This window comes from Penicillium malachiteum, assembly GCF_028827825.1.
Source record: "Penicillium malachiteum strain IBT 17515 chromosome Unknown utg000002l:1.0-8849297.0:1.0-8852440.0, whole genome shotgun sequence".
Classification (NCBI taxonomy): Eukaryota; Fungi; Ascomycota; class Eurotiomycetes; order Eurotiales; family Aspergillaceae; genus Penicillium; species Penicillium malachiteum.
In genome coordinates, this window is record NW_026643095.1 from 3,379,917 (window position 1) to 3,393,694 (window position 13,778).

At 47.9% G+C, this 13,778-nt stretch overlaps 7 protein-coding genes across 7 annotated transcripts; 4 read left to right on the forward strand and 3 right to left on the reverse strand.

The window, feature by feature from the left end:
* Positions 1–31: 31 nt before the first annotated feature.
* Positions 32–1,030, forward strand: N7483_004319 (quinone oxidoreductase family protein; the record flags this gene model as incomplete). Its single annotated transcript, XM_057087756.1, has 1 exon — positions 32–1,030. The coding sequence occupies one exon, from the start codon at positions 32–34 to the stop codon at positions 1,028–1,030; it is 999 nt and encodes a 332-aa protein (XP_056947585.1).
* A 769-nt stretch (positions 1,031–1,799) lies between these two features.
* On the forward strand, positions 1,800–3,781 carry N7483_004320 (CocE/NonD family hydrolase; the record flags this gene model as incomplete). Its single annotated transcript, XM_057087757.1, has 4 exons — positions 1,800–1,999; positions 2,056–3,172; positions 3,256–3,548; positions 3,694–3,781. The coding sequence occupies 4 exons, from the start codon at positions 1,800–1,802 to the stop codon at positions 3,779–3,781; spliced, it is 1,698 nt and encodes a 565-aa protein (XP_056947586.1).
* A 502-nt stretch (positions 3,782–4,283) lies between these two features.
* On the reverse strand, positions 4,284–5,430 carry N7483_004321 (uncharacterized protein; the record flags this gene model as incomplete). The annotated part of the gene is made up of 3 exons (XM_057087758.1): positions 4,284–4,710; positions 4,764–5,063; positions 5,135–5,430. The coding sequence occupies 3 exons, from the start codon at positions 5,428–5,430 to the stop codon at positions 4,284–4,286; spliced, it is 1,023 nt and encodes a 340-aa protein (XP_056947587.1).
* Positions 5,431–7,017: 1,587 nt separating this feature from the next.
* N7483_004322 (FAD-dependent oxidoreductase) lies at positions 7,018–8,329 on the forward strand (the record flags this gene model as incomplete). The annotated part of the gene is made up of 3 exons (XM_057087759.1): positions 7,018–7,179; positions 7,416–7,804; positions 7,873–8,329. The coding sequence occupies 3 exons, from the start codon at positions 7,018–7,020 to the stop codon at positions 8,327–8,329; spliced, it is 1,008 nt and encodes a 335-aa protein (XP_056947588.1).
* A 317-nt stretch (positions 8,330–8,646) lies between these two features.
* N7483_004323 (metallophosphoesterase family protein) lies at positions 8,647–10,435 on the reverse strand (the record flags this gene model as incomplete). The annotated part of the gene is made up of 3 exons (XM_057087760.1): positions 8,647–8,914; positions 8,976–10,351; positions 10,421–10,435. The coding sequence occupies 3 exons, from the start codon at positions 10,433–10,435 to the stop codon at positions 8,647–8,649; spliced, it is 1,659 nt and encodes a 552-aa protein (XP_056947589.1).
* A 469-nt stretch (positions 10,436–10,904) lies between these two features.
* Positions 10,905–11,983, reverse strand: N7483_004324 (putative Phosphoserine phosphatase; the record flags this gene model as incomplete). The annotated part of the gene is made up of 6 exons (XM_057087761.1): positions 10,905–11,044; positions 11,101–11,249; positions 11,323–11,625; positions 11,696–11,772; positions 11,828–11,841; positions 11,896–11,983. The coding sequence occupies 6 exons, from the start codon at positions 11,981–11,983 to the stop codon at positions 10,905–10,907; spliced, it is 771 nt and encodes a 256-aa protein (XP_056947590.1).
* Positions 11,984–12,226: 243 nt separating this feature from the next.
* N7483_004325 (tRNA (adenine-N(1)-)-methyltransferase) lies at positions 12,227–13,727 on the forward strand (the record flags this gene model as incomplete). The annotated part of the gene is made up of 4 exons (XM_057087762.1): positions 12,227–12,359; positions 12,411–12,557; positions 12,611–12,681; positions 12,753–13,727. 4 exons carry the CDS (start codon positions 12,227–12,229, stop codon positions 13,725–13,727), a joined length of 1,326 nt encoding a protein of 441 aa, XP_056947591.1.
* Between the last annotated feature and the right edge of the window lie 51 nt (positions 13,728–13,778).

The window sequence follows — 13,778 nt, forward strand, 5'->3', positions numbered from 1 at the left end:
TTAACCCTTCTCACCGCACTCAGAGTTCGCAATGATGAAGGCCTTGCAACTTTCGAAAGAGCTTGAGGGCTCTCTACCAAGTTTGTCGCTCACCAATCTTCCAACTCCTACTCCTACCTTAGATTGTGCCCTCATCAAGATTCAATATTCATGTATCCACCCGTCCGATAGATACAACAGTATCGGTGGATTCCCAAAGACATCCTTCCCACGCATTCCCGGTCGTGATTACTCCGGTACGGTGATTGCATTAGGGCGAGATTCGGTTGATATGCGCTCCCAGTGGATTGGAAAAACCGTTTACGGAACTGGCGGTGCTGAACTTGGATTCAGGATGGATGGTCCCCATGCGCAATATTGTGTTGTTCTCGAAAAGTTACTTGTTGAGAAGCCTACCTCGCTTTCCATGATTCAAGCCGCTACCGTTGGCGTCCCTTTCACGACCGCCCTACGCTGCCTTACCCGCGCAAGAGTACAGGCAGACGATATTGTTCTGGTGCTAGGCGCCAAGGGGGCGGTCGGGTCTTCTGTCGTTCAAGTCGCTCAAGCGATGGGCTGCAAGCGCGTATTGACTGCCACTCGAAACAAACTCGACAATCCCGATGTTCTACTGGACTGGGATATTGATGTAGAGTTTCTGGGCAAGATTCCATCCCTTACCGATGGAAAAGGTGTCAACGTGGTGATCGATACGATTGGCAAGCTCGACATCATGAACGCTGCCATCCATGCTTTAGCTGTCAAGGGTCGGTATGCATGGATCGCTGCACCGCGAGGAGGAGCTCCCACAAAACTCAGTCTGAATATCTTCGAGGCATATCGAAAGGAGATTGAGTTGATAGGATGCAATTCTGGCCTTGCTACGATCGATGACGTGGCAGAAGAGATGCAAAAATTGACTCAATTCTTCGAACGAACCCTGATTCAGGCGCGAGATGAGTCTTCAATGAATGTAGTCAACTTGGATGACGCCGTTGAGAAGGGCTATAAGATTTCTCCAGAGAAACAGACTGTGTTGAAGATGTTTTAGAAAGTTCTGAGTATGTCGAGTTCACCTGTCTGGCTCGGGTTCAGATTCTAGGTTAGAAAAACAAGATAGAATGTCAAATAAATCTACTTCAAGTTCAACTTCTCTTCATTTCTTCAGTGTGACTCTGAGTACGCGGACTGTTTTCACTTAAGAGATTCTAAGGCTCGAGCTTGAATAATTCGACGGCTACCAATTTAATAAATTCTCGATTTTGATAGCGCAATGCCAGAATTTTCACGCCTGATGTTTGATTGGGAGTTCTACGGAGTTATGGGAGCTATTAACGCAGTTTGACTTCCAGTTACTGATACTTCAAAATCATTGAACAGAGGATACGTAGTGAAGTATGAGAACCCTGAGGGGTGATTGAAAAGCCAACCTCGTACCGGATGTTGATAACCAGTCAATGCCAGTGACTAATAGTTGATGTTATTTTCTCAGACAAATTTGAACCTGTCAAAACAGTGACGGCTAAGCGGATCCGGATCCAACTAGCCCTAGGTAACTATTCTATTCCACCGAGCTCTCCAATAGTCAAACTCGGAACGGAGCGGATCGGATTCAAACGGACCTAGTACATAGATTGATCCTTGGCTCTTGGTGATCAGCCAGCGCCACATGCCGGCACTTGAGCCCTGGATTGTGCATGATTCAAATGTTATATAAAGCCTGCGTGATAGTAGCTGTTGCAGTTATCATGTCATCTCAAGCCCTGTGCTAGAACTCCATGACAGGTAGAATTCTTCCTCATTTCCGAAAATCCGCCAAAATGCCAAACCCCATTCGAGATGTTCAAACCATCATCGACAGCACGCACCCCTATATCATTTACCAGAACGTTTCTGTTCCCTTGAGAATCGGTGGCGTGATTCGATGCAATGTGTACCTCCCACGTGGAGTGTCTGAGGGTGGAAGATACCCTGTCATCGCCAGCTACGGGCCTTATGGCAAAGATGTGCCTTACAAGGAGTATGTCACAACCATTCTGATACGACCTCGAACTCAATGCTAATTCCAGATTCTAGCTTCAAAATATCCAGCTTTCAGGACCTGAACCCAGAGTACCAGACCGATCATTCCTCCTGGGAGACTCCTACCCCCTCGTACTGGACGCGCCACGGATATGCTGTGCTCCGGGCTGATGAACCAGGTACAGGTCAATCACCTGGCCCGTTGAACCAACTCTCTTCCACTACCTTTGATGCTTACGAAGAGTTGATTGAATGGGCTTCCCAGCAAAAGTGGTCAACTGGGAAGGTTGGCCTGTTGGGTGTGAGCTACCTCGCATTGACTCAATGGCAGGTTGCCGCGCGCCAACCAAAAGGCCTGGCCTGTATGATCCCCTGGGAAGGGTTATCGGATTATTATCGCGATGGAGAACGTCATGGTGGTATTCTTTCTTCGAATTTTCTCAAGGTCTGGTATAACCGCCAAGTGAAAACCAACCAGTATGGTCGCCCAGGCCGTGAGGCCAATAAGCGTGGCCCTGATACTGTCGACGGAGATCTCACCGAAGCTGAATTACTTGCCAATGAATGGAACGCACCCAATGACTCTGAGCAGCCCAGGTATAGAGACGATGAACGCTGGGCATCTATCAATTACAATTTGGAAGACGTCAAAGTCCCATTTCTCAGTGTTGCGAACCTGGGTGGCCTTGGTCTGCATCTCCGCGGCAACGTTGAGGGATTCACTCATGCTGGGTCCAAATTGAAGTATTTGCGATTCATTGTCGGTCGACATGATATTCCCTTTTATTATGCTGAGGCGGTCGAGCTGCAGCGGAGCTTCTTGGATGCCTTCCTCAAGAACGATGATCGTGTCGGCTGGTCGACAGGCAAGGCTCCTAGAATCGACCTTGTCCTCCGCAAGGGCGATGTGGGTGTCAATGATCCCGAGGCGGAGCTCGCTTTTCCACGACGATCTGAAAATGAGTGGCCCATTGCTCGTACCAGGTATACACGCATGTATCTGACACCAGACAATCAGATGACACTTGAGTCGCCGTCTACCGAGCTGTCCAAGCTCATTTACCGCGCTTTGGGATCATCGCAGTCTCCTCAACATTTGGACTTCCTTACTCTGCCTTTTGACACAGAAACAGAGATTACTGGCCACATTGTTGCTCACTTGAACGTCTCTGTAACACGAGATGCTAGTTGCCCCCCCCTCCGTCGGAGATTGATCTCTTCCTCACTCTTCGTCACATCTCTGCCACCGGAAAGGAAATCCTGTACACTGGCTCATCGGGTGAAGGTGTGCCCGTCACTCGCGGCTGGCTTCGAGTTAGCATGCGTGCCACAAAACCAGACCACCCTCGTCACCGACCCTGGTTGCCCTACCGTGAGTACTGCTCAACAGACGTTCTGCCTGTGATTCCTGGGGATATTTACCCCGTTGACGTTGAAATTTGGCCCACCAATGTTGTTGTTGACAAGGGTGGTCGTCTTCTCCTGGAGGTGAGCTCGGGAGATTCGAAGGACAGCGGTATTTTTCAGCACACGCATCCACTTGATAGGTAAGTGTTTCTGTGTTTTATCTAAATCTTCTGTTGAGACCAGTGGTGTCCACGTGTTCTCCCTGTAGATATCACCGTACACTTGACCCCTTCTTCTTCCCCAAGCACCTACCGCTGACATCTTCAGCTGCTAATCAATTTTCAGGCCCGCGTCGAAGCTTCAAGGCACGAACCACGTGCATTTTGGCCCTCAATACGTCAATTACCTAACACTCCCTGTCATTCCTAACTGAGAGTAATCATTGCGTCCTAGGCTTTGAATTGCTGTTGATTCCAAAAGTGCTAGATGAGCAGTGCGGGATACGGCCTTGTGGATGTCTAGAGCGTCAGACGACAAGTGACTTGAAGCTTGGCTCCAAGTGATTTGTACCAGCTTAACTTGGTTGAAATTGTAATGCTACTTATTTTCGTCTTTTTTGATTTCATCTTAGTTCAAATGTTTTCTGTTAACTCCAGTTTCTTCATTAGATAACAGCTCTCACCAACACAAGGTGGGAGAAATAAAATAATCACACCCCAAGATAACGCCATAAATGATATGTACTTGGTTCAAGTTTATTTTGATTCTTTCAACCCAAGTCCACAGTGAACCGACTGAACGGGATAAAAGAGAGTGCCAGGTGTGTATAAAACAAATAAAGGATGGTATCTGGTATCACAAAACAAAGACCTCAAAAATAGGTAATAAATTCATCAACCATTCAGTCCCGCGCATCATCACCAAAGGCCACGAGCTTAGTTTGTCGCTTTCTTCGGTGGCGGAGGGAAATACATCTGGCTCTGGGACCCACCAGGAGATGGATTCGAGACCTGCGGTGAAGAGGAGCTAGATCCTTCGCCATTCTTGTGTCGCAGCGGCAGATCGGAGGATTGACTATCTAGTCTGTTGAAGGCTAGGTGGCGCGGTGTGTAAGGGTACACACCTCCAACGCCTGGAGGCAAGGGGCCTCCACGACCGGGTACTTGAGCGGCCATAGGTGGGAATCCGGGGGTACGAGGAATAGGACCGGGGGTTGTAGGGTAGTAGGGAGACTTCATGATTTCTTCCTCGAATTCTGTCTCGATGCGTCTCTCTTCGCGGGCCTCGAGGATTTCATCGCGCTCGGTATAGGTGATCCAGCAGGAACGGAGACAGACACAGAATTCAATGACGTAGACGAGACTACGGATATGTTAGAAGGTTTTAGGGTAGTGAGGAGGTTGAGTGTTTCTTACATGAGGATAACACAGAGATAAAAGAGAGACTTTGCCTGTCTGCAATAACCGATATCACTTTTAGAGTAGGCGACAGTGCAGCTCTTTGCGATATACCATGGTGGTCCGGGCTGGGGATGGCTTGGGTCTGACATATCGGGACCAGCTTGATACCGAGCGGCGAAGGCGTAAACCACAATGCACCCTCCATTGATGAAGACAGCAATGGGAGGCCAGAGCAAGTGCATGAAATGAACAGGGAGCTTCACAATCAACAGGAAGACACTCAAGACACCAATAACGAGGTTAAAGTTGGTCAAGCTAGTATAGAGTCAGTAAGAGTTTGATAATCGAATAAGCCATTGACAAAATGGAAGCAGAGCGCAGCTTACAATGAGGACCACACCAGAGGAGCTGTGTAGGGTTGGTAGTTGGCAGCAGCGTAGAGAGATTGATCAGGCGAACTGTTGAAGCCATTCTCGTATCCATCTTGCCATAATAATGTGCGGTATGTGTTGTGAGAGGCAATACCAGTCAAGGTCAGAATGGCAACACAGAAGGGGAACTCGGCTGCCATGATATAGAACATGAGCTTGCGGTCGCGCCATTTCTTAGGTATGAACCATCCTCGAAACCACTCAAAGTCCTTGATCGCCTCGATCTTGAACTGGAGCTCTTGTTTGTGCATGGTGGGCGATTTGTCGTTCAGTTCAAACCCGACGACAATCTTTTAAGCGCCTTGAGGGGGAGAATAGTAATAAAGTAAGACAAAAGATGTTTCTCAGTGAGAAAAAAAACAAGACCCCAGAAGATTAATGGAGTAACAATGCGATTCGGCCAGACCGGCTGGCAGTGAGATCGCACGTCAAACAGCCAAGACTTGGATAAAGAAGAAATGGGAACTCCAGAGGAAGACGGAGAGAAAATCAGAAACACATAAAGTTCTGGGCGATCCGGATGATGGGCGTTAGATATGAGCTCTCGACCCCCCGGGCCGTGAACACTATCCGTCCATGGCTCTCATGCAGAGAGGGGCACGAATCAACGGAAGCGCTGAGTGCTGAGCATCCTGGGAGTGTTTCCAGGAGGTGCATCTGGCCAATGCTTGATGGCGGCAAAGCGCCAGCAAAAGCAGGTGGTGAGCATGTCGCACCAATGAGAGTTGCAGATCGGGGGATGGGCTGTCCTTCGTCACACACTAGTCGGTGTGATAGGTTAGTGGATCTGCACGAGTCTCTCCGCATCACAGCAACACACGGCATCCCTAGAGTAATTTGACCTAGGAGAGAGTACAGCGAGACGCTGGAGTGGGGCGTTTCCAAGGTGCCAAAGATTGAGAGGGGGAAAAATGTGCTTTTCTTTTGTGACATCTGTATGGTCCATGCATGTTGTAACTCGTGGACCTGCGACGATCGCTCTCGGGTGGACAACCTCGGAGGTAACCTGTTTTCTTGTCGGGCAATCTTTCAAATGATTTCCTTTGCTGAAATTTGGTTCCATGCATGAAGTACATACTCCATGCTGATCAAGTGGGTATAGAATATTGAGTAAGAACATTCATGGATGTGGCCCATCATGTGGGGCAGGCTCCAGGGCTTCTCTCCAGCTGTATATAGCCGCCGGACTTGGGTTGAGATTATCACCGGCAAAATATAACGTGCATGAATTGCCCAAAGGATGCAAGGTCAGTGGAAATTTCGGCGCTATGAGGATTAGTTATTTCGTTAATTTAAAGTGTTTATCCGTGGGCTGAAAGAACCTTGGAATAATCATTGTGACCTCGGACACGCACTTGTTTGCTACCCTAACTTGAACCTGTCCACAACCTCCGATTAATACATGGCAGATCTCAATAGTATCTCTCAAAACATTCAAGTTGAACAACAATAATTAATACGAAATAGAAAAATGATACTCGAAAACTCCATACTTAATACTAAATTCATAACATCCATCCTAGATGTACTCCGTAGAAAAGCACTGGTGGAGCTCCGCATAGAACCACGGATGAACCAGTTGATGCGTTACCTAAGACCAACTTCACATTTACACCAAATCACAACTTCAAGTTAGAATCCACCAATATCGAGCATATGTGCCTGGCCATTAGACCATGCCTTAGCTCCATGAGCCCAAAATCCATCACACAGATCGCGCATCTAATCACATTTCAATGAGGGGTATCCGACCGCCACAACCAATCCAAATCCCACTCACAGCTCGGACTTACCTCCGGACCCAACCGCCAACAAGACTAAACAGACTAGCAGTCTTCATGAGTTCCCTGCGAGAAGACTCCATCCCGCATGAGCTGCGTACTGCTGCCGAACCCCGGCAGAACCGACTATACCCGGTGCGTCTGGCTCATGTGGAGCAGGTGAATCGATCTATCCGACTTCTACAATTTGCGATTCCGCGACAAGAACTGGAAATTAATGTAAGTATCTGGCATTTTAATCTTGATTACTGTACTCTGTACGAATGTCGCATCGATGTTCCACCATCCGGTGGAAATGGTGATTGGCTGCTTTGTGATTCTGATATCCCCCGATACAGCGACTATTATTAGTCCTGACATCAAGAGTACATCTCAAAAAACATCCAGAGAATACTCTCTGATATTAAAAACTATTTCATATTCTATATGAGTGCGAAGAACTAACAATTAATCAGGGTGATGAACAACAGCCATTCTCATTCTTACCAGGCCAATGGCTAGATGTCCATATCCCATCTATTCCCAACGCTGGAGGCTTCACAATCACATCAACTCCAGCTGATGCCCAAATACTGCCACTACTTCAAAATCCTGAAGCAGCTATCATTGATGAATCGGTCACTCCGTCTCCCCCTACCTTTGAGGGTAGAGAACCCTATGTAGAATTAGCTGTTCAGGACTCCCCAGGGAATCCGGCTGCAGCGTGGCTCTGGAAGCCCAAAGATGATATTATCGGCAAGGGCGTGAATATTCGAGTTGGTGGTAGCTTTGTGTGGCCACCAAATGGTCTAAACGCGAAGAATGTCAAGAATGTGGTATTGATTGCTGGTGGCGTGGGAATCAAGTGAGTATCATTTCCTACTACTGTAGCATCTTCAGATAACTATGGTATTGATACTAACGAATGCATAGTCCATTGATTTCTATATTATCCCATCTGAACCAGATCCAGAATGCCCAACCGCTGAATGTCCATTTCTTATACTCCAGTCGAGTTCCCCAGAACCAGGACACAAAAGCAACGGACTTCATCCTGGATCAGATTCTTTTCCTACCGCGACTGCGCCAGATCATTCGTTCTCAGGGACCCTCATCTCGACTTCACCTCTCTTTAAGTCTGTTCCTTACTAATGCATCTAAGGCTGGTTTCTCATTGGAGTCGCCAGCTGATCTTACAATTTACCCTAGGCGGATTCGCGATGAGGATCTTCGTCTTGCGATTGAGGGCCAAAGGGGAGAGCTTGATCCACAGGAAACAGTAGCTTATGTATGTGGGCCACCAGCTATGACGGATGAACTTGTTGAGCAAATGCAGGAAATTCTGGGAGAGGGTGGGAGTCAGAGAGTATTTTTTGAAAAGTGGTGGTGAAGGGATAACTGGGTGCCTGAAAGGTATTAGATACCCAGGTCTAGCTAATTGTTAAAATTGAAGAAAAAGTATGGATTCAAATGTTCATTTTTTTCATAGGCACTGAATGGAGAAAAGGAGATGATGGGATATTCAATAAAGATAGACACCCTGCGGACGCCTTTTTGCAGGCAAGGGAAACACTATATGTACAGAGAAAGTAAATGATGGAGTTGACCACGGGTCAAAATTAAATCAAAAACGACAGTATGACAAGCGCAGATAGAATATCTACTCTCGCATTTCAAGAAGGGAAGGTGTATTGTGATCAGGCCAATTCATTGTGATGCTGCGTTAGGGCCTTTTACAGCGCCACCATCGACAATCATCATCTCATCGATCTTATCATCGGTCTGGCCCCATTCCAGACGTTTATAGGTCATGACGCGGCCGGTGTTCATGTCGAAGTCGAAGAATCGTACTCGACGGACGTAGTCGTTGTAGCCACCGTATCCGCCAAAACCGCCGCCACCACCGTAGCACATCCAGAGAGACGGTTGCTCATTCGCATCTTGCTCGAGCATGCAATAGTCGTTGACATGGTCACTAAATAGCAGTTAGCGGCTATAACAGGAATGAATCGCAGTGCAACAGTTCATGTACTTACTGTCCACAACTGACGAAGAGAACACCCTCCTCTTCGAGAGCAGATTTGAAGCCAGAGTTAAATCCTGGTGCGGTAGGGTTTTCATCCCACGCGCCATGCCAGTACTTTCCGCTGGTCCGGTATTCAGGTAGCGGAATATGAATGAATGCCATATTCATGTGGATGTGAGTGTATTCTTGATGTTTTCGTCGCAGGCTCTGGGCCGTGTTTTTGAACCAGCGAATTTGACTTGGTTTGATCCAATCGTAACCCCGGAACTGACGTTCATCGGGGGAGTAAGAATGAGTGTCGAGAAGGTAGAATGTTAGGGCAGAGTGTGTGCTCTTGCCGCGGTCGAGAACCTCGACGATGTAATTGCCGACCCCATCAATGTCTTCGGGCCCTGCTGTTGAAAGAGAGTAGGGGAGATCTTCATATATAGCCATGAGTTGTTCGCGGTTGAGGTCGCCCTCGTCGTCATGGTTTCCAAAGATGGCAGCGTAGGGAATTTTGCGATCGGTGATGAGTTTCACAGATTTAAACAGAGCACTTTGCGCATCCGGGGCTGTCTCGCCGTTCACCTGATCACCTGAGAAAACAACCATATCTGGCTTCTCTTCATCAAGCAGTCGTTCGATGAACTCCAAGGTTCGTGGATCGGCCTCGCACCTTTGTCCTGCTACAGCCTCTGCGGGGATAGGGTCTCGACAGTGACCGGTACCTGTACTCAGGTGAATATCCGCCAGCTGCATCACCTTGAACTTTCCATTCTCGTTGATTCTAGGAACGGGCTTTTTGCTTTTGGTCGGGTTTCCCCGTCGAATACTGAGGCGAGTCTCCAGCTTCTCAGTCCAACCATCCAATAGTAAAGGTGTATCTTTGATTTCCCAATTTGGTCGGGGGTCCACAGCGTCAGCGCCGAAGAGTACGTCGACGTAGGTCACTGCCTGCCCTGAGTCGCTTGCATGACGAGACGCCGTCCGTTTCAGCCAAATTCCACCAGGGCGTGGCTCCCAGATCTCCGGCTCTCCCTTGCCTGAATATTCGGTCGGGGGTGTGAGACGACCAATCTTTAGGTCAATGACAACCTTATCATCTGGACCCAGTTCCTCCTCTTTCTTTCTTTGGAATTGGACAAAGGCGGCTGAGGTCCAGCCTGAGCGCAAGTATAGGTCTTTTTCGACTCGATGCCATATGTCCGAGTCCATATGGCAACTGGTAAAAGGATTGAGTGATGAGCATGTTGTGACTGTTACATCTGTGATTACGTAGCCAGAATAGTGCATCGGGAGGTGGCCATGGATGGAAGTTGGAAGGACGCTGAATCGATTGTCGAGGAATAGGACGATGAGTAGAATGAATGCAGTGAATAAACTGAGCTGTATGCCCGTGCGGACCTGTGTTTCAAGAATTATGTTAGCTCCTCATTCACAAGTCTCTCAGAGCAGTCAAGTAGAGGTTCATACGAGTCGGCGAGCCATGATGTTATTGTCACTCTATCACCCTGGCAAGGACTTGGATAAAAGCCGGGATGCGCACTGGCGCATGATGTCCCCCAGAGTGTTTTGAAGGTAGTAATCAAGGCCAGAAGACCGAAAGATTCAGGTCAACACATCAAAGCCAGATCATAAAAAAAAAGAAGGTCAAAAGGGAGAGAATACAAGGTAGGAAGGCAGTTGTTTTTGGGGGGAAGAGAACGCTTGGACCCGTGAAGGCGGTCACTATTACTCCTGATCAACGATATCCTCCGTCTCTCCGCTTTGATGTACAACAGTAGACACATGCTAGGAATCATTTTCATTTCATGTTCAAGTTCTATCTTTCATGCTTCAGGTTTTAAATACATGTCATATTCAAAGTTCATATGTGGTGATTGTATATACCACTCAAAAAAAATAATAATAAAACCCATCTAGGTCAGTCTAGTTCCATCTATGTTTCGTCCCATATTTACGCTGACTTGGTCTGCTTGGCCACATCACTAGGAGAAACCTTTCCAGCAAGGATATCCTTAGTGGTTTCCAGAATTGAAGACCAGTTCTGGAAGGTTGTGTATGGCATTCCTCGGCGCTCACAGAAAGTCACCAGGTCTAAATCATTGTCAGCAAATAAGGTCTAGCCCATGGGTAAGCAGAATCGGTGTTACCTTTGCCTTCCTTAGCAAACAGAAGGTCGGTCTCAGCAGCAGCCGATAGGTCAGATACACCATCACCAGCGTACAGAAGAACTGGACGCTCTCCATCGGGCAGAGCCGCATAAGGCTTGATCTCGAGAGACTTGTCATGGCCAAAGTGACTAGAACAAACTCTCATGTAAGTACAGAACCATGGGAAACTGAATATATTATGGGCCTCCATTGGGCGCTTACCTCTCATCGTGGTACTGGATCTGCCAGCCACCCTCACTGTTGATATCCTTGCCATCGCGGGGGATGGCCTCGTTGGAGATGATGGTCAGGTGGCTACCAGGCTTGTGGCCCAAGAACTTCTCCAGAAGGGCACTAATAATAGGGCGCATACCAGAGGACAAGATAACAATGGGGACATTGTTTTCCTTAGCCCAGTGGTAAAACTCCTCAAAGTATGGATCCAGCTTCATTCTGCCTAGGAGGGTCTCGATGCACTCGTTGTAGGGAGTCTTAATGCTGTCGAGCATCTCGCGGAAAGCGTCGCTGATCCGGACCAGTCAGCACTTGGTTTTGAGTCGATTTGATCCGTATATATGATTCGACAAAGGCTCACCGGAAACCCAGAGTCTCCTCAAGAACCTGCTTGTTCAACACACGACGGCGGTCACCACCGAACCCCAGGTTGTCGATCTGCCATAGCGATTAGTCGCGGGAAGAGTAGGAAAGAGATGTGCGCTCAACGAACCATATAGTCATTGCCTATAATACCGTTAGTATATTACACTTGGGTATATATCTCAGTTGTATACTCACTGTCGTCCACTGTGATTGTGCCATCGAAATCGGTGAAAAAGATGACCTTAGGCTTGGTCTGCATATAAGGAAGCGCAACTGAACCCATTGTGATAGAATGAGAATTCAAAAAAGATGGAGAAATTTGTATACAAGGTATAGTAGATCCTGTATATCTTATTTGACCAAATAGGTACAATATAAGTCAAAGAATAGTTGTAAGAAGAAAAGATGATTCCCCGGTGAACGAGGGGGAACCGGGGATTGAGATGTGGGGCACAACGCCGCCGCTCATGAAAAAAAAGTGGATTAACACTTGCATTTCCCTTTCAGGGTATTTGAAGCTCCAAATATGGCTCGTCTGTTGCGTTCATTACAGAGATTCCTGGGATCTCCCAGTCCAGAGGTTTCTATAACCCCATTAAGGCCAGGGCCTCGTGTTACTCGACCCCGGTCTATCAATACCGACTTCTCAATCTTCCAAGGTACGGGGTAGATTCTCCGCCCTGGATCCCAGATAATCTAACAAGGTGCAGAGGGCGATCGAGTCGTGTTGCACACCAAGCAGCCCACATTGACGAAGCCATTGAAGCAGGGTGGAAAGACCAATCTTCGACGGGGGAATCTAGAACATGATCGCGTTATTGGAAGTCGGGCATGGGATGCAGTACAGACCCATAAGGGTAGGGACAACTCCACGATATCCATAATACATGCGATTGACATCTCATTGTAGGCCCTGAGCTTCGACTAAGTCTTCCAACTCTCGAGGAATATGTTACATTGACCCCTCGCCATGTAACACCGGTATGAAAATTCTCTCGAAATGATAATTGAAACTGGGGAGAGCGAGTAGCTAATTGTCGCAATTGTCACAGATCTATTCCCACGATGCCAATCTGATCGTCTCCCTCCTTGATATTCACGTGAACCCACCTGCTGACGGCGAAAAACAAGCTCCCATTGAGATGCTTGAATCTGGTACTGGCCATGGATCATTAACATTGCACTTGGCACGCGCCCTCCACGCCGCCAACACAAACCCACCACCCCGACCATCAGCATCGCAGATTGAGTACGTAACAGGGCGAAATCGAGGACCAGAGGAGACCGAAGCGTCAGAAACAAATCAGGAAGCTTCGACGGAGAACAACGAGATACAAGCCCAAGAAGACTGGGACGCATGGCGAAGTGAGCGTGGTGCTATAATTCACACGGTGGACGTTTCATCCAAGTTCGCCAAACTGGCCGAACAAAATGTGAAGGGATTCCGCCGTGGTATATACTCTGGAACTGTGGACTTCTATGTTGGCGCGGTAGAGGAATGGATCAGTGCGCAAGTGGCCCGACGAACAAAGGACTCGCAAGCACTCAAGCCTTTCCTGTCCTATGTTATGCTAGACATGCCATCCGCACATGAGCGAATCCCACTGGTGAAGGATTCCATCATGCGCGATGGTAAGTTACTTGTCTTCGCCCCTAGCATTACGCAGATTGGAGACTGCGTAAGAACGATTCACGGGATGAACCGGCCTTTTGTCTTGGAACGAGTTGTTGAACTTGGGTCAGGATTAACAAGTGGGCGAAACTGGGATGTTCGTCTCACTGTGAAGAAGTCTGGCTCTGATCCTTCGACTTGGGAATCAGTGACTGAGGGCGAGGAAGGAACCCAAGGAGACGAAGCATCGGAATCTGAAGCCATCACCAATGTTGAAGCTAGTGTTGAAAGCTCAACTTTGAACCCGGCATATGATGAAAAGAATACTGTCATGGTTTGCCGTCCAAAGGTTGGACTGCGTACCATGGGTGGTGGTTTCATCGGAGTCTGGCGCCGCATTGAGGATCATCCGTAGGGTCTTCAAGTCATACTACTTGTATAGTATATCATGTAATTATATCACCTG